Consider the following 25510-nt stretch of genomic DNA (forward strand, 5'->3'; position numbering starts at 1 on the left):
ACACACACACACACACACACGCACACACACACACTCACACACATGCCTAAATTATTTTCTTTTTCTTTTCATGTGCGCTTTTGTTCTCTACTTACACTTTATACAAAAATCTAGAATAGTAAAAGAATTTTCATCAACATTCATTGATAGTTTCTCAAGTCTATCTGCTTTCTAATACACAGATTTCCACAGGCAGTGAAAAAAAAAAAAAAAAAAAACAAGTCTAATATAATTAGATTTGAGTTTCTGTAGCTCAAACCAGGTTTATGCTTCGTTTCTTCTACTTAGTGGTGAAGTATCTGCTGTAGAGCTCGCTGTACATGGCCTGGTTGTCCACACGGATGGCGTTGCGCAGCGACTGCCAGAACCAGGCCTCGGCGGACGGAGAGTGCGGCCACTCGAGGATACTGCGCCCGCAGAGACGCCTGCGCAGCCGCAGAAAGTGTGAGTGCTGTAACACGGGCTCCAGCAGCAGCAGCACGATCACGTCCTCGTTATCCTCCAGGAGCCTCTGGTGCGCCAGGAACACGGCCAGCTTAAAGGAGCCGCTGTTCACGTAGCGCTCGGTCAGGACGAAGACGGTTTTGCGGCTGTGTTGGATGCTCTGCGTGAGACTGTCCAGAACGGCAGAACCGGGAATCCAGTCCCGTTCCTCCAGACAGATGGGCAGGAATCGCTCGCCTTGTTCCTCCAGCTGCACTCGCAGGTGATTGAGCACCCAGTCAGACACCTGCAACATCCACAATCATTGATCTGAACTGAATCAACACTTGAGCTGAATTATGATCTCACAACGTCCAGTTTTTAAATGTCTTGGGGAATGTTCAATTGTAAATATAATGGTCTTTTTACCATTTAAACACTTATATAAATATAAAATAATGTTATGTGCATGTATGTTTTGTGTGTGTTTGGGAACGGTACATAAACGTTACACTTGTAAATAACATATCTGTCCATTCATTTAAACAATTATAAGATTTTTTCTCTATATATGGTTTTCTGTAAAAAAAAAAATGTTTCTGTTTTTCTTATATTAGTATTATTACATCTTTATTGTGTAATTCTATGCATGTCTGCTCTATCATGTGTGTTTGCACTATGTGTGTAATTTCTTCTTCACTGAGCTCTTGTTGCGAAGTCAAATTCCTTGTGTGTAAAGATCCTTTGTAATAAAGCTCCTTCAGATTATGATTCTGAGAACATTATTAAACACCAGATAAAAATGAACATTATATAAAAATAAAAAATAAAAAATAAATGTTCTTGGAATGTTTTGCTAATGTTCCCATTAAGTTATTAAAATATAATTTCTGAATGCTCTATGACGTTTCTTGGTTAAATTCATTTGTAGGATTTTTCAAACATTATGGGATTGTAATTTTCAAATTTTGTGAAATGATAAGTAACATTTAAAAACCATTCAATTAACGTCCAGCGTCCTAACGTTTAAAAACACATTGAATAAATAATGTTTTTTTTTAAACAGTACTAAAGACCAGATAACTGAATGACCATTTCTTGTTAGCTGGTATTTTTATTTAGAGCTTTTATCCAGCTAACAAAATGTTCTAAGAATGTTTTGCATTCAAGAAAGTTATGAAAACCTCATGTATTTTCTCTGAACGTTCAAAACATCTAGTTTTTTAAAAAAAACGTCTCTCTCTCTCTCTATCTCTCTCTCACTATATATATATATATATATATATACAGGTTATGTGAATGTTAAAGAAACATTACATTTTATTATTTTACAAACATTATGAGAATTTTGAAAATTAAAACACTTCCACTGGAAGTCCAACTTCCATGGACAATGTATAAACAATGTTGAGAACATTATTAATCACCTGACACCTCAACATGGCGTGTTCATGGGGGCGGGGTTTATGTAAATTGTAGGGTTTGTGATGTCACAAACCCAGGAAGAAGCTCGCTGTAGTCCCTAAAAGCCATTTTTTGTAGCCCTTTAACAGCGATTTCTTTAAAGAAATTACCCCCCTTTGCATTTAACTTTGAGTGTCGCAACTTTGTAGATATTGTTTATGCTCTAACAGCGACATCAAACACTAACTTAAGTAAAATAAGTGTATTTGTAATCAACCACCCCTTTAAATATGTATCTTCTTGGTTATACGAGAATTAAAGGAACATTTCATTTGATCGTTTTGCTAACGTTTTGGGAACGTTACTTTTGAATGTTCTCTGGTCAAGTGATAACATTTAAAATATATTAGACGAACGTCCAACTAAAACGTTTCAGGAAAAACATTCCTTGTGCTAACGTTTTGAGAACGTTATTAAAGAACAGATAAGTAAACAAACATTCTATTAATGATAACGTTTGCCTTGCCAGAATGTTCTTGTTAGTTTGGTTTACAGCTAAATTAAAGTCTATCTGACATTTAAATAAAATTTGCATCAATGATTATGTTGTTTCCTGTTTATTACTGTAAAGCAGAAGCTGTATTGTGTAAACACAAAATATATAAATGTTACTCGACCTGCGTGTCCTTGGTGTCGTAGGTGATGAAGGCGTCATAGAGGCAGCTGTCAGAGCTCAGGTGCTTATACCCAGTGAATCTGGCTTTCAAATAGTAGAATAAGTAGGAAACGTCCCAGTAGAAAAGGTGCATTGAGACGGCCACGAAAGTAGTGCATATGATGCAAACAATGGAGAAGAAGTACGCCAGAAAGGCCAACTGGTCATCGATGCATTCTTTAATGTCAAAATGCACCACTGCCAAACCTTTCCTCTCTTCTGGCATGGTACACGTCACTGCAGTCACCAATCTGGGGATCTTCACGTTAGTCTTGCGAATCCACAGAATAAATTCAAGCAGGTTGCATGTGCAGTGGAAAGGGTTTCCGTTGAGCCACAACAACTTCAGGTATCTCTCGGTTTCAGATGGAAACGTGGACTGGTTGATGGTTATGAGGTGGTTGTGACTGAGATCAAGATTCTTTAGGTTTACCGCTCCCAGGAGGAATCCACCGGAGAGCTCGTATATACGGTTGTTCCGCAGATCAAGGAACTCTAAAGAAGGAACATCAACTGACAAGTTACCAGATATTTTAAGGATGTTGTTGTTATTTAAAATGAGCTCTCGGAGATTAGGGAATTGTCTCAAGCTTTCCCAACTAACATTTGTCAGGTGATTGTGGCTTATTTGCAACCTTTGAATGCATCGGGGAAGATGTTTATAAATTGCAGGAGGGATCTTCTCGATGTAGTTATAGGATATGTCAAGATAGGTCAGATTGGTCAAGTCTTCGAATAGCCTATCGTAGGTTCTGTCTTTCAACCTCCACATCTTCCCGAGACTATTGTACTGGAATTGCAGCTCTTTAAGAGACTTGCTTGACATGGTTTTGGTGGTTAACGTATAGATGCTGTTGTAGCTCATATTTAACACTTTCAAGGCGGGCAAATTTTTGAGAAAGTTCAAATTGTGCGTCACGCCTTGTACAGTGAAGTAATGAGGGTTGTAACTAAGATCTAGCACCTCGAGACTCTGTAACTCTCGGAAGGCGTAATCGTACGCCAGATCAATTTTGTTATAGGACAAGTCTAGATATTTGAGGTCTGGGAGCGATGTGAATTCAGATCCATTGGGAGCAGTGGCAAAGCCATTTCTTGAGAGATTGAGGCAAGATATTTTCCCGTATGTTTCAAACTGTTCAGGCGAGATTAAGAACAGGTTATTTCGGCTGAGATCCATCACACGTCCGGTAGCGTAGCACTCTGGTTTTACGAGATCTTTCGGAACGTCAAAAGAATTATCTTTAGGAAAAGGTTCTGACATTGATGGCACCATAGATGAAGATTTTAAACCAATGCCCACGTCTTTACGCAACTCTCCATTTACAGTCACCGGGTATAATCTGTTTTCTGAAAGATAGATTAGTTTCACATGTTGAAACTTTTCAAATACGTCCGCTTTTGCGCGGACAATGAAGTTTATTCCTACATCCAACACAGACAGATTTCGTAAACCAAACAGAGAGCTGAACGTCTCTTCATGGATTTCGCGAAAAACCAAACCTCGAAGGTGCAGAGTCCTCAGAGAGGTCAAGTTCGCAAAGCTGGGCGATAATGTCACTGTGTCTGGGTAACACTTGAGGGCATAGTTAAACGAGAGATCGAGTTTTGTCAGCAGTGGTAGATTATTCAGGAAAACATTCTCGGCAACAGCACTGAACAAGAAATTAAACGATAGGTAGAGTTCCTCGAGCTTTGAGAGGTTTGCGAACCAAGTAGGATCGATTTTCTGTATCGAATTCCCCGCAAGGTGCAGAATACGCAGCTTTCCAAGGCCGGCAAAGGCTCGTGGATGAATTTCAATGGAAACGTTTTTACACGGAGTGCACGGATATGGAGCATTATGACACCGTGGACAGTTCCCTTGTATCTTTAGACTTGTCAGATTGTCGAGTCCTTGGAAATCGTGCTCTCCGACGTACGATATTCTGTTTGAAGCAAGCTCAAGAGTTCTTAGTGAGGCAGGTAAGCCTTTAGGGACATGAGTTATGTTGTTGTAAGACAAAGTAAGATGTTTCAACTTGGTAAGGACAGAAAAACTTCCTTCTTCTATATGATAATAACTTGAGCAAGGATTCCAGTAGTAGCAGTTTTTTGAAAGGTAAATGACTGACAGATTTTGCACATGCCTGAATGATGTTGAGTTTAACCGGGTGATCTTGTTCTCAACCAGCGTTAGTTCTCGCAGATTCTTTGGAATATCTTTTGGTACATTCTTCAGACCAATCCCGTTGAGGTCCAGTGTTTGTAGCATGGTCATATTGGAAAACACCCCAGCTCCAATAAGGACCTTCTCATTCTTATTCAACCAGTTCAGATTTAGATTGGTCAGATTCGCCAGGTCTCGGAAATCTCCTGCTGTTATGTTCTTGATCTTGTTCTCGGAGAGATCAAGGCGGGTTGTGTTTGGTAAGAGCATTGGCACCTTTCTGAGTCCACGTCCACGGCAGTTGACCACAACTGTCATTGTAGTTACATTCTCATGTATATCGCAGGGTTGAGTCTTTAGACTCGCCGTGTCCATTTGACACAGGGTTAGTGTGATCTTCAGTGTCAAAATGAGCCAGGGGTTTAATTTTATCACCTGCAGGATATGAAACACAGAGCTGTTAAACGGCTCTGAGCAATACGACAAATTGTGAAAAAAACATTTTAAGCTTGTTAAAATAATGCATTTTTATTTTTATGTGCATGACGTGCAATTGTATTTGTAACTGTGAACAGCATATGCAAAAGTCTAAGAGCAAGGCGTCTTACTTTATCACCTATGGGAAAATGATATTGAGCTATCAATAAAGCAAATCAACATAACATTTTGTTGAACCACACAAAAATGATTAAAATAGTGCATTTTTATGCACATGGCATGCATGACGGCATATGCTAATGTCTATAAAAGCCATAAATTGCAACTAAACTCATCTCTTTAATAATATATCAAACATAATGAATAACTCTAGCCGAGGTAAATATTGGCTCATTAATTAAATAAAGAACACTTCCTTACCATGGTAGAAATGTCTATGTAATGTCCCGGTGCAAGCTATGCAATGTGTAGACAGAAAATAAGCCGAGTCTGGTGATGAACACACAGTTGCATTTAGGAAACAGGAAGTTTTGGTTTAACTGTTAAAGATTATTTTAACACTAACAGCTCTAAATGCTACTTGAGATCAACACCTGGCAGTCCACTGAATAATATGAACGGTTCAGTTTCTGTTTAATGACCATCATTTGTTTGATGTGTTTTATTAGACACATTTTACTGGTCGCTGTGTGGATTAGTACAGCCACTCAGATAAAAGTGGTTTCGTCAGTTGCCAGAATAAGTGAGGAAGTTCTGCCTACATTGTTCCTTCTTCTCAGAGACACAATTGCACAAATCACAACGTTTACAAGCGTTACAGGGTCTCTCTTTAGAAATCAAACTGGAGTAGACATTTCTCTGTATATTGCCAAATCATAATTTATTTTCAAGACACAATCCCAGTGTTTCCAACATCAGGTTTATTCTCACCTTGCTTCATTTATGCAGTTCAAGATATACATAAACAATTGTTAAAGGTGAAGTGATTTTTCTCAGTGGCACGGACAGCTTCCCATATCCAGAATCAGTATATGCCACTGTAATATGCACAGTCACTGTAAGTCAACCATTTACAGGTTTATTTCCTTATAAAAATGAAACTCTGACTCTGTGGTCACTGCAAAGCTGTTTGTGTAAGTGTTATTTTTAGCAGTTCCGTTTGTTGACACCTCAGAAATTACATACTTTGTCTTTTAAAACTTAATAAACATTATTTTTCTAAAGTTATTGATTTTGACTGAACAAAATGTCTATCTGCATTTCTCTCTGCAAACCTGCAACTGCATAATATCATACGAAAAGCACTTGTATGATGGGGATTTCCACTATGGTTATAATGAAAATTATTAATTTGGTAAAACTTTATTTAAAGCTCTCAGAATGTACATTATACTGTATTACATAAAACCTATGAGTCAGAGATTTTATAGTTTACTAAAACATAAAAAAATAAAATGAACAAACAACAAATATTTCCATGATACTGAGATAAAACTGAAATAAAAATTAAAAAACTAGAAAATGGAATATCATTTTTTATAAATGACAAAACCAGAAAATGTAATTAATAAAACTTTAAAAGAAAAAATAAACATAAAAATAAAAGCTAATTCAAAGCATTAATAAACTATAATAATATTGAAATAATGCTAAAATAACACAATATGCATAATAAAAAAATGATAATGATAAAAACAGTAACATTTTCAATAAAATAAGCACTATAATCTCACTATTATACTGTACTGTAAAATCTGCATGCATAAAAAAATTAAAAATGCTTTTAAAGAACAATATCTTAAACTGCAAGACTGCAAATCAACAACTACCTAGGAATGAAAGTGTATTTGTCAACAAACTTCATTGTTGTTTATTTGTAGTTATATGGACTATAAAAGAGTCTACCAACATTATGTTAATGTTAATATGTTTCATTGTGGTCTTGAGAAAGAAGCTTTCAAATGCAGAAATGAAGCTGCAAAGCTTCAAATGCGTCATCACATTTGTGAAGTGTGTCCCAATCACAGCGTTTCCTGGAAAAGTTTGTTGTATTGCTGATTCTCAGTTGCCATAACACTTCTGAGACTGAACCAGAAGTACCTCTGTGCTTGAGGGTTCCTCGGCCACTCGAGAACCGATTTTTTATACAACCTCTTTCTCAGTCTGAGATACTTGGATTGACAAGGCATTTTCTCCAAGAATATAAGAACAATAACATCATTCCTTTCATCCATGAGTCGCTGATGGGCCAAATAAAATGCTGTCCTGAAGCTCCCACTCATGACGTATCGTCCGGTCAGAATGAAAACAGTGCGTTTACTCAGTTGTATGCTTTGGGAAAGGTTTTCAATTAGGGGACACCCAGGAACCCAGTCCCGCTCCTCCAAACAGAGTTGCATCCTCGGATCACCCTTGTCCTCCAGGTGAATGCGAAGCTCTTGCATGACCCACTCGTGAACAGCTGAATCAGTCGTGTCATAGACCACGAAGGCATCGTAGACAGTGCTATTGGAGGACAGACGGCGGTATCCCTTGAGTTTTGCCAAGCAAAAGTGGTAGATGTACCAAACATCCCAAAGAAAGAGATGGCTGGAAATGGTGAGCATGAGGATGCTAAGAATCAGAGAGGTCAGTAAAATGCAGAGGATGATGGATAGGGAATTGTGTTGGCAGGCCTGGATGTTGAGGAAAATCACACTCTGACCTTTTTGGGCACTCGGTGAAGCACAGGTGACATCAGTGGCGAGGCGCGGGATGTTCACGGACGTCCGGTTGATCCATCGGACAAACCACGTGGCATTGCAGGAGCACACAAACCGGTTGTTGTTCAAGTAAAGGGTCTGCAGCTGGTCTATAACATTTCCTGGAAAACTCGACTCTTGGATGAACTGGATGCGATTGTAACTGAGATCCAGGACCTTGAGGCTGAATGCATCCTTGAGAAAATTGGGAGTCAGTTTTACAATGTTGTTCTTGTGTAGAACCAGAGTTTCGATTGATTTTGTATAGTTAGACAAGCATGCAGGAACATCTGTAAGGTGATTCCTACTGAGGTCTAACAGTTTTAGGTTTTTTAGGTACACAAGGCCCTTCCATTGAAACGACTTTAACCGGTTGTTAGTGATGTACAGATCTGTGAGGGTCTCTGGAAGACCTTTAAAAACTCCTAGTGGGATGAAGTTTAGGTTGTTGCGAGAGATATCAAGAGACTTTAAGATCAAAAGATTCTTAAAGTAGTTGGTGTACCTTGTGTCTCCATCTCTCCACAACATATCGAGACGGTTTCCTTTAAACTCCAAATGTTCCAGAGTAAAACTCTCCATTTCTGTATTCGTAGATGTCGAGATTTGATTATCGTTCATTATTAATTTGCTCAGCTTACCCAGGTTCTTCGTAAAATTCAGCATGTGAGTTAAACCCTCAGCTACGAAGTAATGGCTGTTACGGCTGATGTCCAGAACGACCAGACTGCTCAGTTCCTGAAATGCTGAGGAGAACATCAAATCCAGACGATTGTCCGAAAAGTCTAGATATTGTAAATTCTTCAACTGGACAAACTCAGAACCATTCAAACTCTGGCTCATGGCATTCCCAGAGAGATTTAAACACCTCAGCTCACCAAGATCCAGAAATCTGGAATGAAGGAAAAAGATGTTATTCCTACTAATGTCCAATGTTTTTCCAAATAAACTACATTTGTTGTTGAAAGGACTTGAAATCCAGAGTTCCTTGTCCTTGTATTTGCAGCTGCGTGCATATTCATCATAAAGGAAGTAGTGCATATCCTTCACTTCTCCATTGTGGTACTGGGCACCTTGAGACATTGGGGAACTGTAATGGTTTTCTCTGTGGTTAGAAAGTGAAGTGTCTCCTTGAGAAGGCATTGAGATCTTGTTGTCAGACAAGTTGATGATTTTGAAGCTTTTCAGGTTCTTCAGGAGGCTGAGATGTGCTATCTTTATGAAGTTTGTGCCAAAATCAATGACCTCCAGTTCACTCAAATTAGCCAAAGGATCGATGTCGTCCTGTGTGAGTTCTTGAAACACATACCCTCTGATTCTTAGGACCTTGAGAGATTTAAGATGATTGAATGACCTTGAAAGGTTGAGAGATGCAGAATACACCTGAAACTCATAATTGAAAGACAGATCCAACTCTTCTAGATTAGGCAACAACGAAGGAAAGGAGGTGTATGTTATCTCCTTGGCCAAAAAGTTGCTTGAGAGGTCTAGAAGACTAAGTTGTGTGAGGTTTTGAAACCACTCCAAAGGGATGTGCGTTAGAGAGTTACTATGAAGTCGAAGAGTCTTTAGGTTCTTCAGGGTCTTGAAAGAGTTTGGATGTATCTGAAGGGGAGCATTATTTGGGCATGGGACACATGGGAAAGGTGCATTATGACAACGTGGACAATTCCCACTCAAGTCCAGTATCTCCAGCTCTGTCAGGTTGTGAAAGTCCATCTCTGTTATTGTCTGAATATTGTTGTTGTACAGGTACAGCTCTTTGAGGCTAGCTGGTAGTTGGTGGGGGATGTAGGACAAGTTGTTAGACTTCAGAGAAAGCAATGTCATCTTTTCAAGCTGCACAAATGCATCCTTTTCAATATAATATGATGTGTTGCAGGGGTTCCGGAAGTAGCAGTTCTGGCCAAGATACAGCATCTGGATATTAGTCAATTCTGTCATATTCTCCTTAAGGATTGAATAAATACTATTGACTTCGAGACTCAGAAGCACTATGTTGGGAGGAAGGCCCTTGGGTATGCTGGACAGCTGGTTTCCATCCAAATAAAGCGACTTGAGGTTCTTTAGATTCCAGAAGGTGCCATTGTCAATCGTCAAACTCTGGGTGCAGACGCGATCTTTGGGTCCGACCTTGATTGGTACACAGTTGCAGCGCAGATCGATTTCAGTGATGTTGTGCAGTGTGTAAAATGAATCATTCGTAATATGGGGTATGTGGTTGATCGTTAGTGTCAGGTTGGTGGTATTCATTGGGATTCCCAAAGGAACTTCGGTTAGGTCTCGTTCAGTGCAGTCGACGCTAACCTCACTCCCGTTTTTAGCCAGAGATACATCACATTTCAGACTTTTGGGGTACCACTCGGCTGCATCCAGAAAAGAGATGATACCGGCAACGATGATGAATGTCATCCCTGTCATCTGAAAGTGGGAGATAGCAGGTGTAAAAATGTAGAATAATGATAAAATATGAAAACATGAGTACAGTAATTTTAATTTGTAAACTTGACACATTTCTACTCATTATGCACTCACAGACAAATATTTAAATAGTTGTAAGTTGGGAGTTGCTCTTCCAAAAATATATGCATCTGAATTTTGTGGACCCCTAAATAATGCATATTAGTACTAAAAGTGTTGATAGTAGTACAAAACTGTGCAAATTGATACATTTTGAAAACGTGCCATATACAGACATGAGTGAATGAAGTATGTTTTTGTCTTACAGATCTTTACATAGCCCTGTAACACATTAACAAATATCCAATGCACAAAATGCACAATTTCTTATATGCTTCTAAATAAATTAAAATAAAATATTTTAAAACATTCAGGAAAAAAACATGATATTTAATTAACATATAAGTTGCATATTAAGAAAAAAATACACTTGCAGTAACTACCATATTCTTTTTTGAGACAATCATTTTATGAGAGAGCTGATTACTGTAAATGAAATAAAACATTGTAATTACTCACCATCTTCGTCAGACCTAGGATTCTTTTTTGACGTTTGTGACTTGTTGTTCGGTACTTTTGCTGGTTTTTCAGGTTGTAGACGCTTTGTTACTTAAAGAACAGGTGTTATTGACCGATGTTAAACCACAAAAAAATTACAAACAAAAGTGAGAGTGGATATATTTAAACAACCTAACTTCCCCTTGTTCTGAATCTTTTCCCTTGTAATTAGTGTATGCAAAGTGATTATATTACCCAACTATTATCTATCAGCATTGTTATCTTCATTTTTAATGATGTATAATGAATGAATTATATGTCATTAGAACAGTACTGTCAATGAAACACTGCCATAAAGAGGAACAACATTACTTTTGTCCTTTATCTCAAGGGATGGGTTTTTGAGAGATTAAGCAAAACAATGCCAGGGATTTCCTCAAGTTCTGCTATGATTTCCTCATAAATGAAAGCAAAATCAGAAAAAGTGAAGCACTTCAATTATGATCAAAAATATTATCTCTGTCCAACATAACAGTGGCTTCTTCAGCACACAAGAAGAGGAAGACAAATTTGAGAAAAGAAAGAGGGAAGACTATTTCAAGCTTTGTAATTCAGACATTCTATTTATAAATTAATTGCTGGCATATGACAGGAAATAAAACAAAGACAGCACAAGATCAGTTTTCAAGCTGAAATATTTAATAAGGATGATTCAAATAAAATACATTACGTTTAATATTTAAAGTCAACATGAAATCAAAATGGACTTACTTACATTCTTAATTTAAGTTCTTACTGGGAATCGCTCATCAGTGCACATTGTTCTTAATAAATAACAAAAATATGTTGTAATATTTCATAAAAATGTAGTAAGTTAAGCTCAAAAATTATTTATCAGTCACTTTCACCATCCTTACAGATAAAACCCTGTCCTTTTCTTGATAAAATTGCACTGGGGAATATGTCAGATGACAGTAGTAAAAATGATTGAGAATAATACTTCATGTTGACTTTAAATTACTAAAGTAAATATATGCATTAGCCTGTCAAATAAGAACAGCAAATTAAACTGTGCAAGTTGCAAACATAATAATAGTTTACAGATCATATAGTGGCTTAAATTGTTCATATTTTTAAATGTGAAGCTCTTCTGTTATGAAGATTAAACTAAACATATAGAACAAAAGATGCGTCTATCAGGAGTTGTGGTTTATATAATTTACTGTCTTTTAAAAATGTTATATATTGTAGAATACTTCCTTTTCATTTTACATATCAAACAAAATATACACAAGCACTGTTACCACAGTGGATCGCAATGGCCGTATTATCTCATGTCTTCATGACAAACGTTCAGTATGCGTGATATCATATGGCTTTACTATGGCTAAATAAAAGCAGTGATTTTTTGACATATGGCCATTGCTGCAACCAAATAACAGTGTACCAAATTCAAATTAAATTTTGCTTTGGTCATCAAAATAATTTTCCAAAGCCTCCACGCAAAGTAAATAAAGTGACTTCCTGAATCGCTCCAATATGTCCTTTTGCTGCTTAACAAAAAAAAAAAAAAAACTCAGAGCACAAAAGCTCTGCACATGCTGTCTTTGAGAAATGTGGCTTAAATAGATGTTAAGTGACCAGTGCAAGAAATCCTCAGAGCAATTCAAAGTTATAATGTCTGTATTGTGTGTCGTCCAAAAGAATCAGGAGATGGACTTGCCTTGTTCCAATGCCTGTTGTCTTAAACTTGTTTTCTGTGCTGAACATCAAAGCATCTGTCATTCACTTCCACTTCAGAAGATTAAAGTCAACAAGAAATCAAAATTCACCCCAAATACTTTCTTAATACGCATTTGTGTCATTCCAACTCCTCTACAACAGTTCTGGAACAAAATGCCTACTTTTCGCAATCCAAATCGGATGCATCCAACAAATTGTCAAATTATGGCAGTAAAATGGGTTTTGAGTTTCATGTTGACTTTAGGAACGGCGGGGTTGTAATCCACTCCTTCCATGGTTGATTGGGTGATTACCGCCATCTACAAGTTGCAGTTTCCATAAAAATGGTCAATGCTCCCTGAGCCAATAGTTGTCTTACTAAGATTCCTCTCCTGCCTCCCTGAGGCAACCAGAGTGGGGGTCATTTGAGGCTAAGTGCAAGAATAAACAGGGAAGCATTCAAGACCTCCAATCACCTCTGGTTTGGCACATAGGAAACTGTGCTATGGATGAATATGGACATATCGTGAGAGGAGACGACGATTCTTCCGTTTTATCTTCATCGGCAGCATGCTACACTGGGGGAGGAAAAGGAGAGGGATAAATTAGTCAGCCAGTATTATGTCTCATAAATTCATGCTTCTGGATCTCTGAAATCACCCTCAGAGATCCTGCTCATCCTGATTCAGCATGATAAGCTAATGACTGAAATGAATGACGTCAATGATAAGCCTGCACAGGATACTTCAGAAACGGTCTACACAAGGCTTAATGTTTCAAATCGTGAAATTCTAATTACATCCTAAGACTTACAATACCTAAGAATAGTATTCACCTCCCTTTGGACTTCAAAAGTTAGAATTTTTATAGTTTTACAACATTGAATCACAGTGGACTAAATATGGTCGACAGAAAAGAGTAAAAATGCCTCTCTAAGTAAGTATTCTACAATATTTACTGTAGCATAAGTATTCAACCTCTTTTAATATGACATGCCAAACTCACCACTGGTTCAATCGTTTGGTAAGTCGCATAAGTTAAATAGCTTTTGTGTACTCAAGGACTTTCAGCTGATTGTAGCAAAAGTGAGTCAGCACTGTGGAAGACCATGAAGAAAAAAACCACCAAGAAGCTCTATGAAACAGTAATTGAAGAGCCCCGGGCAGGGATTTTCATGTTATTGAGCTTTCCTTGAAGTGGCAGTTAAATCAATACTTAAGAAATGGGAAAATATGTCACAGCAGTAAATGCACCAAGAACAGGGCATCCTCAAATGGTGCGTCACCGTGCAATGAAGAGACAGTGAGGGAAGACACCAAGAACTGTTAATTTGGCTATATGTGACTTTCCTAAAGCGACGGTAGTGTATCTGGGTATAAATGTGGGTGGTGCCATTGTAAAGCCAGTAAATATCAAAACCGAGGCCATTACGTCATTCCCAGTTCCTTCCACTCGTTGTGAATTACAGCAGTTTTGGGAATGTTGGGGCATTACCGTAGCTTCTTAAAAACTTTACTTCAGAGTCTGAAAACTGTGTTTAAGTGGTCAGCAGATTGCCAGCATGCTTTTGAGTCTCTTAAAGCCCTCCTGATGCACACACCTGGCCTTTCTGCCCCAGTGTATGAGCGTGCTTTTAAACGAATGGGCCTGAAGGTGTCGAGCACCATGTGTGCTATTTTTCCAAAAAAAAAAAAAAAAAAAAAAACATCAGATATTGTACTCATCGATTGAAAAAGAGGCTCTTGCTTTCTTCTGCTCTACTTCCTGTCTTCTGAGGTACCTTCTTGAGATCAAATTTTGAAGGCAGAATAGTTATATCGTTCGCTGCCTTTGATATTCCACAATACTGTGCATTCCATTCCATAATGGTTGAGCTAAAAAAAATGGCATCTGAAAGTTGTGTTTAGTGGTCAGTTTCTGTGTAATTGTTTATTTCTGACTAACTTTTTGAACTGCTGATGTTAGTTCTAGTAAGAAATCAGTATTATAGTAATTAAATATTAAATATTAATGCAAATCTCTGCCTGCAAAGCCATTGCCTTATACTGCCTAAGTTTTCGGAAGCAGCCACTGACTTATTTAATTTTTTTTTTTGTTTTCTCTAGTGTCTTATTGGTTAAGCTGGAGAAACAAGGCTATAAAGTGGAAGGAGGCAGACCCTCTTGATCTCTCTTTCTCTCTGCCAGCCACAGTTTTCTCCACATCTACATCACCACATACTTTTTCATAGTTTGTAATTTTAGTTTGGAGGGGGGAGTTCCAGCTCGTATCTGTTATTTTACTTATTCCTTCCTTTGTTGCTGGGCTTCCCGTCTCTTATTTTTGCTTACTTTTGTAATTTTTGTTCAAAGAATTTATTTGGGAAGTGCCAGGTATTGTCCATCTATTATCTTCTATTGTGTCCCTTCTAAATCCTAGACCCTTATACAGGGACCGTAACACAGGAATACACTGTCTCCACAGTGACTCATATTGTGAGGATCTTCTTTTAAAGCAAAATATAGGAAAATCATGAAGCCTCATGGAGTGAGCAAGACGCCTGATACTCAAGGAAAAAAGGTTTTTCCAGCAAGAACCCAAATATAAAGTCAAAGTTACACAGGAATGACTTCAAAACAACAACTTTTATGTCCTTTAGTGGGCAAGAGTCCAGGGCCAGTTGCACCGGCTTTGTGCAAATGACAACTTAGTACTCCTTAATGTCAAAACTAGGCTAAGTTAAGTTAAGCTAACTTATGCACTACTATTTTTTTTCATTACACCTTTAAATGTATTTAAATAACTTACCAGGAGTAGCTGTTGGAATAACATATCATATTGATTTGTTTTCCATGCTATCTTAAATTCTTTAGACATACAGTATATGATAACATTAGCAATTAGACTTGTTTACATTTTAAGACAGATAATATTATGTGATAAAATGTATTTGTTAATGAACCAAACCTAACCAAATGCAATTATGTGTGCATGTCAAATAAATTTAGTTATAATAAATGTAATTACTTGTGTTTTTGTTGTATCATGATCCTTATTTCAAATAGTTTCTGATAAAAAAAAAATGTCTATTATGTTATGCACGATTAAGTAGTATTTCTAAGGAATTATATTTTCACCATTATTTATGCAAGGCAAAATAATTTAGAATGAAGAATACACTGAAACTCATTGTGCTTAAACAACTTCTGCTTACGACTAAGAAGGCTGCTATTGGATCATTGAAGGTAAACCTCAAATTAAGTGACTATTCATTACTTTATTGGAAGGGTTAAAAACTAATAGCTACATTCTGCCTTAATAACAAATGATGCACATGCAATACAGAGTTGATATAGTTACAAAGAGTAACACACTAACTAGTAATAGTTACTAAGCCAGTAGTGTGGACTTTACACTTCAATTTAAGTAAGAACAGAACAGCTGGTGCAACCTGACCCATATCTCAGTCCAGTTGAGAATTTATGTTGCATGGTCTTCATGTAACCTGACTAAGCATTTCTGTGAATCTGAGGGAGGGAGGAGAACATCTGTGTACAGATGTGAAGTTAAACTGTGAACTACAGCATCACACAGACTCAAGGTGAAACTACTAAATACGGAAATATACAGGGGGTGAATACTTATGCAAATTAGTGTTCATAACTATAATACATGTTTACACACAAATCAGGTTCACTTTGACGTGAAAGGATATTCTTTAGTTGATCAGTGTCAAAAAAGCCCCAAATAAATCTGTGTGATTCTATGATGTAAATAAGAAAAGGCCAATGGGTGTAAATACTTTTGACCGGTACTGTATGATCAGTTTAGACCTTGAAAAGCTAATTTTAAGCCAGCTTTCCCGACACTATGTGGGAACCCTTAACTTGCTCACCAGCTCCAACAAATTGTTAAATTATTCATTTGCTGACCAACAATGTGAGTCTCTAATTCCACATGGTCAAGCTTTGCCGTTTCTACGTAACAAAAATAAACAGAAATAAAACCGTGTCGTTAGGTTAGCTGAATGTAACATCTGACTTGTTAAAGTTTCAATTGCTATACCTGTAGTTTCTCTGATCTTGGGCAACCTTTGGCATCCCTCTCGGCCCGACTCTTGGCCAGGCTGGCCGTGGTGTTTCCGCAAAAATGTTCCATCTACGTTCTGATTTGGATATCCAAGACCTTTCAGAGAGGACTCTCCTTGCAGATGGACACTATCTACCATGCACAGAGGAGAGTCCATTGGTGTCATGCAGCTACTGCTTCCTGTACTGCTGGCGGCATCGATAGACGAACATTGGGAACTCTGCAGAGAATGAATTCCCTCGCTCTGTAAAGACGACATCCTTTTGGACAAGTGGTACTCGTATAACCGTGTCACTTCCTGTTCAGAAGAAGCCGCCTTGCTCTGTTGATGTTCATTCCGGGCTCTCTCAATCATATACTGTTCTTTGGTGGGGGAACTTGTGTTCAAATCTATTGAGTCATTCAAACTGACTTTTTGCGTTACCCTGTCTGCGTGCAATGGACCAACATCGCCAACCACCTCAGAGTAAATGTGCTCTTCAGATTTATTATTTCGAATCATATGCAATCTTTGATTGCTTTCTTGAAAAGCGTAAGACATCCTCTCCAAGTCAAAGGGACCTGAACACTGGGAATCCCGTCCATTGAAATTGTTGTACATCCCAACAAGTTCCTCAGATTCTGTGTTATTCAACTGACGGGATTCCACTCCGGCCCTCGTTTGCATCCCACCGTCTTGCTCCTTGATCTTCCCCTGTGACATTCCCATCATCACGTCCCTGTGCATTTTATTGAAGTAGTCGGTCAATGACTTGGTTTCCATTGTTTCTGGATCCATTTCAAAATTGGCAACCGCAGAGGACTGGGGGTCATTTAGAGATTCCCGGACCTCACAAGGCACCAATCGAAACTCGGTCTCCTCTTCAGCTAGAGTTTGGTACCCTTCGACTGTGGCTACTAACATTTTCAGACAGTTTTCGGAGAGTTTTTGAGCTGCGGCCAGCTCTGAGCTCTCCGTCATTTCAGACGAATTTGTCTCATTCCCAGAATCAGAAGAGGACTCAGGGCTAAAGGACCGAGATATTTCTACACCTGTGTGTCACAAAGAGACAAACATTTTAGCCATCACACCATACACCCATATATTTTAAAATTGTTTATTTGTACAAAATGTTGAAGGCTATGAAATGCAACAAATTTGAACATGAATGATGAAGACAATACATGAACAAAAATTAACCACAAAATATAAGGAGATAACATTTACATTGCTAATATAACAAATGCACACAATACATGGCATGGGGGTTGCATTGAAGACAATGGAATATGGGAAAACAAAACCAAAATAAAGGAATGGCTGGAAGGTTGTACAATGTCAATGAATGAATGTTACTATAGTGTAAGAACCTGAACTATTGTCCGATTGTGGATGAGACTGTTCCTCAGAGGCCGCCAAGGCTTCCAGAGCTTGTAGTGTGGAGACAACAGCGTCATTGAACACTTCCTCAGTCCCACTGGCCACTTGTGTGGGAACTGAATCGATCAGCGACACAGGGATGTCGTTTTTTAAGCCTTTTCGCTCTTGGTGGTCATCTTCATCCGAACTATCCCTGAACCCTGGCGGCGGAGCGGCAATTGCCAAGTTAAGCGATTGCAGCAGGTCGTCGCTGTCCTCCTCATCGTCGCCCTCCGGTGGTGGCGGAAGCGAAGTGAGGTCAATAATGTCGTCGCTCGATTCTGAAAGTGATAGGAGAGAGTTCGCCTTGTCCTTCATCTCTTCCATCATCATCATCATCATGTCCTCCTCGCAACTAATGTCATCATCATCCTCGGCGTCATCCGTAGTCTCGGCGTAGCAGATATCCCGCAGCAAAGGCTCCTCTATGCCTTCCGTCGTACCGAAGATCTTAGCGTCGCCATAGACCATGTTGGAACCGTACTGGAAGCCGTCGACTTCCATTGATGCTTCCAGTGGCTTGTAGTCCTTCTGTTGTGCGTACATGTACCGGTGTTCCTCTAGAACTTCTGGGATGTCCTCCATCAGTCTTTGGTATCCCAAGTTCTGAGGGTTCACAAAGTCCAGTGGAGGATCGCTGAATATGAAGGACACCTTGGCGCTTCTGGGCGACTCTTGAGGTTTAACTTTTGGGACACTGAAGTAGGGCTGAGGATGCATTTGGCTTCCTCTGCTCACCCTCTCTGCTTTCTCGTCCCCGTGCATACGATGCTGCGACTGGTGCATTTCAGAGACAGTGGGAGAAATATCAAACTCTCTTCGCCCACAGATGGCGTATTCGTGGTGGGGCTCATCACATGCACTGCAAGAACCGTAATTCCAGTCAATTGCCTGGTAGTTGTGCTTGAGCCTTGATTCTTGTCCTTAGACATAAACAAAAAAAAGGAGAAGACACCAGTGTCAATGAGTTATTAAAATATCAGATTCACACCAAAACTATTTAAATAAGTGGTTGCTTAAACTTTTTGACTCTTAGGACTCCCACTGTCTAACATAATATTCAAGGGCCCATTATAATAGCAAAAATATTTCTGTCAGCTGTATGACAAAGCTGGTTTTTAATTTTAAAACATTAAAATTTGTTACCATTAACTAACAATGTAACATACTTGTAAAACATTTATTAATCTTGGATTATGTTAATTTCAACATTTAATAATGCATTATTAAAACCTGTTAATATTATTTTATTAGACTAACATGACCTAACAATGTAAAGGTGTATTTTTGTAACATAATTTTCCATAACAAATAAATACTGTAACAAATGTATTGCTCATTGCTAATTATTGTTAGTTAGTGCATTAATCAACTTTAACTAGAGGAACCTTACTGTAAAGTGTTGACCATAAATTCATAATTTATAGTTTGCTGATGCTACTTTGAGTTATTTTGAGTGGATTTCAAGCTGACAAATGATCTGTTATATATTATTTAGTGCATGTTCATGCTCTTACCTGCAGTGTTACTGTTGTTCGCCATGTTAAAGATGGACCTCCGTGAATCGACCAGTAGCCTGTAATAACCAGCAGTCAAACACGCCAGGTTCATAGCGTCACTGGATTCCATTATAAGTGTGATGGGCTACAGAAAGAAATGTTTTGCAGAAGAAATGCATAAATAATCAGTAAATACAGCAATGGGAGGCTGTGCAGTTAAAAGTATTTAAGTAATCCTAAAACTTCCTTAGCTGTGGTTAAATTACAGTAACAAATGACTCTGAGTAGCTTATTGCACTTAATAAGAAAACAGTAGCATCTACAATTTATTTTTCAATAAATAGTTACAGTACATTCATTAATATTAATAGCTTTTAGTTAATGCTTGCAAAGCAATGTAGCAAATGTATTGCATTTATTTAATTAAATTTCAGTTTTAAAAAATAAAACATGCATATGTCAGTAACTATGAATTATTAATTAATGTTTTCATAAGCACTGGATAAAAGGGATATTGAATTATGCATTGAATTAAACTAGTGTAACGCATGTGTTAAGTATGCAATAAATAGTTTATCAATAATTTAATAATAATCAGAAACAATCTGACAAGTAATATAGTTTTTAGTTCATGTTTGCAAAGCAATGTAGCAAACTTTATATATTGCATTTATGTTTTCATAATAAGCATTGAATAAAAGGCATTTTGAATTGTTATGTGTCTTTAAAGTTGTATACAGTTGATGTTATGTACAGTATGTGGTAAATGTTCAATAAATAGTACTAAATTATCAATAATCAAAATATTATGCCGTCTAATATGTTTTGAGCTCACACTGGTAATGTAGCAAACTTAATATATTGCATTTAAATGTTCTATTGCATTTATTGACTTAACTATCTTAACTATTGACTTTAAACTATGTATTATAAACAAAGCATTGAAATGTTTGTAACTATGAATTATTAATTCATATTATCATAATAAGAACTGGAAAAAGGGGATGTTGAATTGTTATGTGTCCATAATTTTCAATGCAATTGTAGTAATGCATGTGGTAAATAGTCAATACATAGTTTTAATTGATCAATAATTTATTGTCAAAGTAATAATGTTTTTAGTTCATGCATGCAAAGCAATGTATAAAACTTAAAATAATGCATACTGACTTAACTATCTATTTGATAAAGTGATGCGATTGTAAATATGAATTATTAAATCATGATTTCATTATCACAACTAGATGAAAGGGATGCAGAATATAAAAGATGTTGTCCTTAATACTGTTATAATATTTAATAATGCACGTGGATGTCAATGTCCAAAAAATATTCAGCCACATTTAAAAATGTTTGAATGTCATTGCATTAGAAAGAGAAATATTAAATCAAATGTTTTCTGCAAACAAATGGAACTCTTCTTCGTTTTTATCCATCGCACCTTAACATCCAGGACGTGGAGCTCCACTCGCACGTTCCTTTCGTCCTCCGTGAACATCTCGATTCGGTTGACGTGGCTGAAGTCGGCCAGCAGCGCCACCAGGTTGGTTTTGGTGTTGATGACATGACTGATGCCGTAGCGTGGCCCTACCAGCAGCGTCACCTCCGTGTGTTTCTCTCCTTGCTATCAGATCATAAATAATACTGTGTGAAACAGCACATGAAGCTAATGTACTAAAACAACACATTTTTATTTCAAAACTTCACACACATGAAAATACTGTTAAATACTGATGTTTATAATTTGATATTTAACAAAAATATATAATTAATATTATTCATTCTAATATTATTATTTCTATATTTATTATTATATTAATGATTAGAAATCATATTTTCATTATAAAACAGCAAAACTAAAACAAATCATATGCTTCACAAGCTTTATATATATATATATATATATATATACAATTTTATCAATAATATAAAAAAATATTAGAAACTAAAAAAATACATCATATTTTACTAGAAAACGAAAATCTAATTGTCTTTACAAAACAGAAACAAAAGTACAATGTGAATCATTATTGATTTGTTTATAATTAAATTATTTTATTAACATGATAAATAAAATCATTATAAATAATTTTCTTAAAGAAAAACTGAAATAACAGCAATAAATAAATAAATACATTTTATAGACTTCATATGCAAGGGAATTAATATATAGTGTATTGGCCTGAATCAGCTCAAAGGATGTCTGAACCTTTCTGAAATACACCTGTACCTTTAAACATCTGGATGTGCCCTGAAAGCTCTCGGCTGCGGATGTAATGACAGCTCTGAGAATGCGAATCTTTGCACTTACGACCAGCGTGGACTTGAACACTTGTCCTCCGTACAGCCGGAGATCACTCAGATATTTCAGGTAGTGGACCTTCGCCTGCAACGCCGTCAGCTTCAACACACAGCACAAATCCCAGCAGAATTAGGGAACAGAAAGTGTAAATATCAGAAATAGAGCACTCTTTCTTCTGCTTTTGAATATGTGCCTCTGGGAAAAACAAGTCCAACAGGTTTAGACTGTGCTTACAAAATGCTTTATAATAATATTATAATAGTGCAATATACAATAACATAAAATATAATGCAGTACATTATATCTGATTGTTGGTTACATTTTTATCTTGGTTTTCAATTAACTGAATATTTAATCTCCTTATACATCACATATATTATAACAAATAATCTTTTTTATACAGTTTTTTATATATAAGCACATATAAATACTAAAAATTAACATGCACATACACATATTAATTTTAAACTGACTTATTGATTGATACATACACGCAATTTTATGGAAGAAAAATAATGACAAATTCTTAGAAACAAAAAAGCATGTTGAATTGCACTAACTGAAAAATAATGCATTATTATATACAACTTTATATATATATATATATATATATATATATATATGCAGGCATTGCTTTAGAGGTTACAGTCAGTGCTCAGACCATTGGCCACACACTGGAACAAGTCGGTTTACACGGCCGTCGTCCCAGAAGGAAGCCTCTTCTGAAGCTGGATCACAAGAAGACGACCTGTCCAAGAGCGAGACTTACTGCAACCATGTCCCGTGGTCTGATGAGACTAAGATAGGCTTGTTTGTGCTCAGGTGGTGTCCAGAATGTGTGTTGACTCCCTGGTGAGGAGAACCAAGACAACTGTGTCTTCCCTGCGCTTCACTGACGGAAACATGGATTCCAGAAGCAGAACATGACGCCTTCCACAGTTTTCCAACATGATAACGAACACAAACACTGCCAAGATCACAACTGCCTTGCTCGGTTGTTTTTTTTCAGTTAGAGCGATTCAACATGCTTTTTTGTTTCAAAGACATTTGTCATTATTTTTCATCCATACAATTTATATATTTAAATACAAGTCTTTTTGCATATGCTAAACATTTTTTTTAAATAAAGTGTTATATTCAACAGCATACACTATTAGTCTTTGCTATATGAGTGCTTTATTGAGAATCGTGAAAGTTGACTGGCACTGCTTTGTTTAAATCCTAATCCACATTGTATCATGCATTGAAGAATCAGGCAGCTGAAAAGATCGATTTTAATTCATTTTTCATATGAAAGTTTCTTCACCTTTTTGCCAGGAGGCACCAGGTTCTGGTTGGTTTTCAGGATGTGTGTGAGCGCTTTCTTGATGTTCTTCTCTTTCATGCTGCACAGAACCGCTGGAGGCAGGAACTGCGCCAGACCCCACTCCTTTCTGTAGAGACAAGATCTAATCCCAATCATTTTCCTTCTTTGGTGAAACACAAACACAGTTTTTTTTTTATTGAAAGCTGATGACTATTTATACATTTAAAAAACAACAACAACATAAAAAGCACTGTAGAGACAGCTAATATGAGCAAAAGTCATTTTAAGTGCTTGACAAATAAAACACATTTCTGAAATGCTGTTACTGCATTTTGACTTTGAGTCAGAAAAAAAAGCTGCATGAAAGCTCATAATATAATTCAGTTTTTGTGTATTTGTGTTTGGAACAACATGAGGGGCAAGTAAAAACCCAGTTTCTCCACGAGCGCTGAACACTCACTCAATGTATTTCAGCGAGACTTTCTGTGTTTGTTTGGTGCTGAGCGTCAGGATGTACATCTGGAGAGCAGCCAGGCGAAGCGCCGTGTCGTATTTGAGCTCAGAGCCGAAACGCTCCTGAACCACGTCCTTACAGCTCTGAGAACCAGAATAAACACACAGCCTGATTTAGCGCGTTACAAACTGAAACAAACAGAAAATGACCCCCGTTAGACCATCCCAGATCAGGATGAGTTTGTGTCTTCATCAGGTTTGGAGAAATGTAACATTGCATCACTTGCTCAACATTGGAGTGAATGGGTGCCGTCAGAATGAGAGCTGATAAAAACATCCCAATAATCCACATCACTCCAGTCCATCAGTTAATGGCATGAGAAGACAAAAGATGAAACAAATCCAACATTAAGACGTTTTTAACTTCAAACTGCTGCTTCTAGCTAAAATATAAGTCCATAATCCATAATAATACTTGAGTTGTCTCTCACATATTAGTTTAGATCTGTTTAAACGCTGCTTGATCTGTGCAGATTTCTCTCCTGATTCAGACCAGAACAATTTTTCATTGGAGAAAGCGTTATTATGGATTACGGACTATTATATTTTAATTTAATTTACTATATTTTAACTGGAATCAATGGTTTGAAGTTAAAAACATCTTAATGCTGGATTTGTTCTGGATTTGTTCATTCTGACGGCACCCATTCACCACAGAGCATCCACTTCTGAGACATTGATGCAATGCTACATTTCTCCAAATCTGACGAAGAAACAAACTCATCCCTGGATGGCCTGAAGGTGAGAAAAATTAAATTTTGGGTGAACTATTCCTTTAATATCACAACACCAAGAAGGGCTACATGACAAACAAGACATTTTTCCTACAATTTACAGGAGCAATTTAAGATGCATATGCTGACTGAAATTTAACTTAAACTTTAAACATTACATTTTCATTTTCAATCATATTTCAGATAAAAATATGGCAACATTGCTTAATTTAAGTTAGTTTTAGTTGATGTACTAAAATGAATAAAACTAAAACTGAAATAAAAATGAATAAAAACTATATACACATATTTAAAAAAAAATGCAAATACTACTAAAAAGACAAAAACTAAATAAAATTACTGAAACTTCAACAAAAAATGAAAATAGAAACTACATATCACGCTTATTTTATATTACACTGCATCTTCTAATGACACAAACACTGTATAAAGAAACTCAATAAATAACGTTAAATGTAAACCTGATAAACAAACTAAATCTGATATGAATTCATTACTGGTTTCTGATAAATCAGGCTGAATAATATGGAGGTTTTTTTTTTTTTTGGAAAAGAATGGGAAGCATTCAGTGTTCAGTTATAAAAGACTACATTTCAAAAGATGTGTTACCTGAACGTAGAGGTAATCGAACGCAACAGCGTCTCTCCGGAGAAGATCCACCGGATCTTTTGGAAGGAAACTGATGCGGAAAAAGCATTTCATCTTATGTGAGCCCGGCCTTTGCGTCACCTAAAAAACAATCATACATGCATGTATTTCTCTGGGTTTCTCTGTTTATTCTCTCATCATGCATTCTTTCTTCTGTGGCACTCAGAAACATCATTCACCAGCTCGACAAACCTGCGTTAGCATCTCCTGCTCGTGCAGAAGCATTAGCTTTGTTGCAGATGATTCAGTCTTGTGCTCCAGCATCAGAGAGAAGTGCTCAATGCTTTTAATAGACAGCTTCTCTTGCAGGGTCTGAATAACATCCTTTCAAACAGAAGAACAACTATTATTCATGTTCGACACCAACAACACGTCACATGCTAACGCCGTTAGAAATGGCCTAACAAATGAACAAACATTATATACACATATACATATATAATGGTAGGTAGATAACACAGTATTTCAAAATGTTATATAATCTAGCTGCA

At 37.1% G+C, this 25510-nt stretch overlaps 3 protein-coding genes across 7 annotated transcripts in view; all 3 read right to left on the reverse strand.

Annotated features, from left to right (window-relative positions):
* Nucleotides 1-5824, reverse strand: LOC113052899 (toll-like receptor 8). The gene is made up of 3 exons (XM_026217368.1): nt 5550-5824; nt 2505-5126; nt 1-730 (listed from the first exon to the last, which is right to left on the reverse strand). Exons 1-3 carry the CDS (start codon nt 5550-5552, stop codon nt 281-283), a joined length of 3075 nt encoding a protein of 1024 aa, XP_026073153.1. The 5' UTR covers nt 5553-5824; the 3' UTR covers nt 1-280.
* Nucleotides 5825-6936: 1112 nt separating this feature from the next.
* LOC113052898 (toll-like receptor 7) lies at nt 6937-10919 on the reverse strand. Its single transcript, XM_026217367.1, has 2 exons — nt 10850-10919; nt 6937-10291 (listed from the first exon to the last, which is right to left on the reverse strand). The coding sequence occupies exons 1-2, from the start codon at nt 10850-10852 to the stop codon at nt 7151-7153; spliced, it is 3144 nt and encodes a 1047-aa protein (XP_026073152.1). The 5' UTR covers nt 10853-10919; the 3' UTR covers nt 6937-7150.
* Nucleotides 10920-11505: 586 nt separating this feature from the next.
* The window catches only part of LOC113052897 (FERM and PDZ domain-containing protein 4), a 52546-nt gene continuing 38541 nt past the window's right edge, over nt 11506-25510 (reverse strand). For all 5 annotated transcript variants that reach the window (XM_026217362.1, XM_026217363.1, XM_026217364.1 and 2 more), the window contains 10 exons: nt 25212-25343; nt 24981-25100; nt 23585-23721; nt 23125-23251; nt 21828-21917; nt 20958-21140; nt 19535-19661; nt 17969-18940; nt 16595-17650; nt 11506-13128 (listed from right to left, as the gene is read on the reverse strand). In XM_026217362.1, coding sequence (XP_026073147.1) covers nt 13124-13128; nt 16595-17650; nt 17969-18940; nt 19535-19661; nt 20958-21140; nt 21828-21917; nt 23125-23251; nt 23585-23721; nt 24981-25100; nt 25212-25343 — 2949 coding nt within the window. In that variant the 3' untranslated portion in view covers nt 11506-13123. The remainder of the gene's footprint in view (nt 13129-16594; nt 17651-17968; nt 18941-19534; nt 19662-20957; nt 21141-21827; nt 21918-23124; nt 23252-23584; nt 23722-24980; nt 25101-25211; nt 25344-25510) is intronic.

The sequence above is a fragment of the Carassius auratus genome, chromosome 34, assembly GCF_003368295.1.
Source record: "Carassius auratus strain Wakin chromosome 34, ASM336829v1, whole genome shotgun sequence".
Lineage (NCBI taxonomy): Eukaryota > Metazoa > Chordata > Actinopteri > Cypriniformes > Cyprinidae > Carassius > Carassius auratus.

Excerpts from the sequence above, each read along its gene's own strand:
- LOC113052899 (XM_026217368.1), bottom strand. Across the intron at positions 731-2,504 it reads ACGACACCAAGGACACGCAG|GTGTCTGACTGGGTGCTCAA; the intron begins GTCGAGTAACAT and ends TGGATGTTGCAG.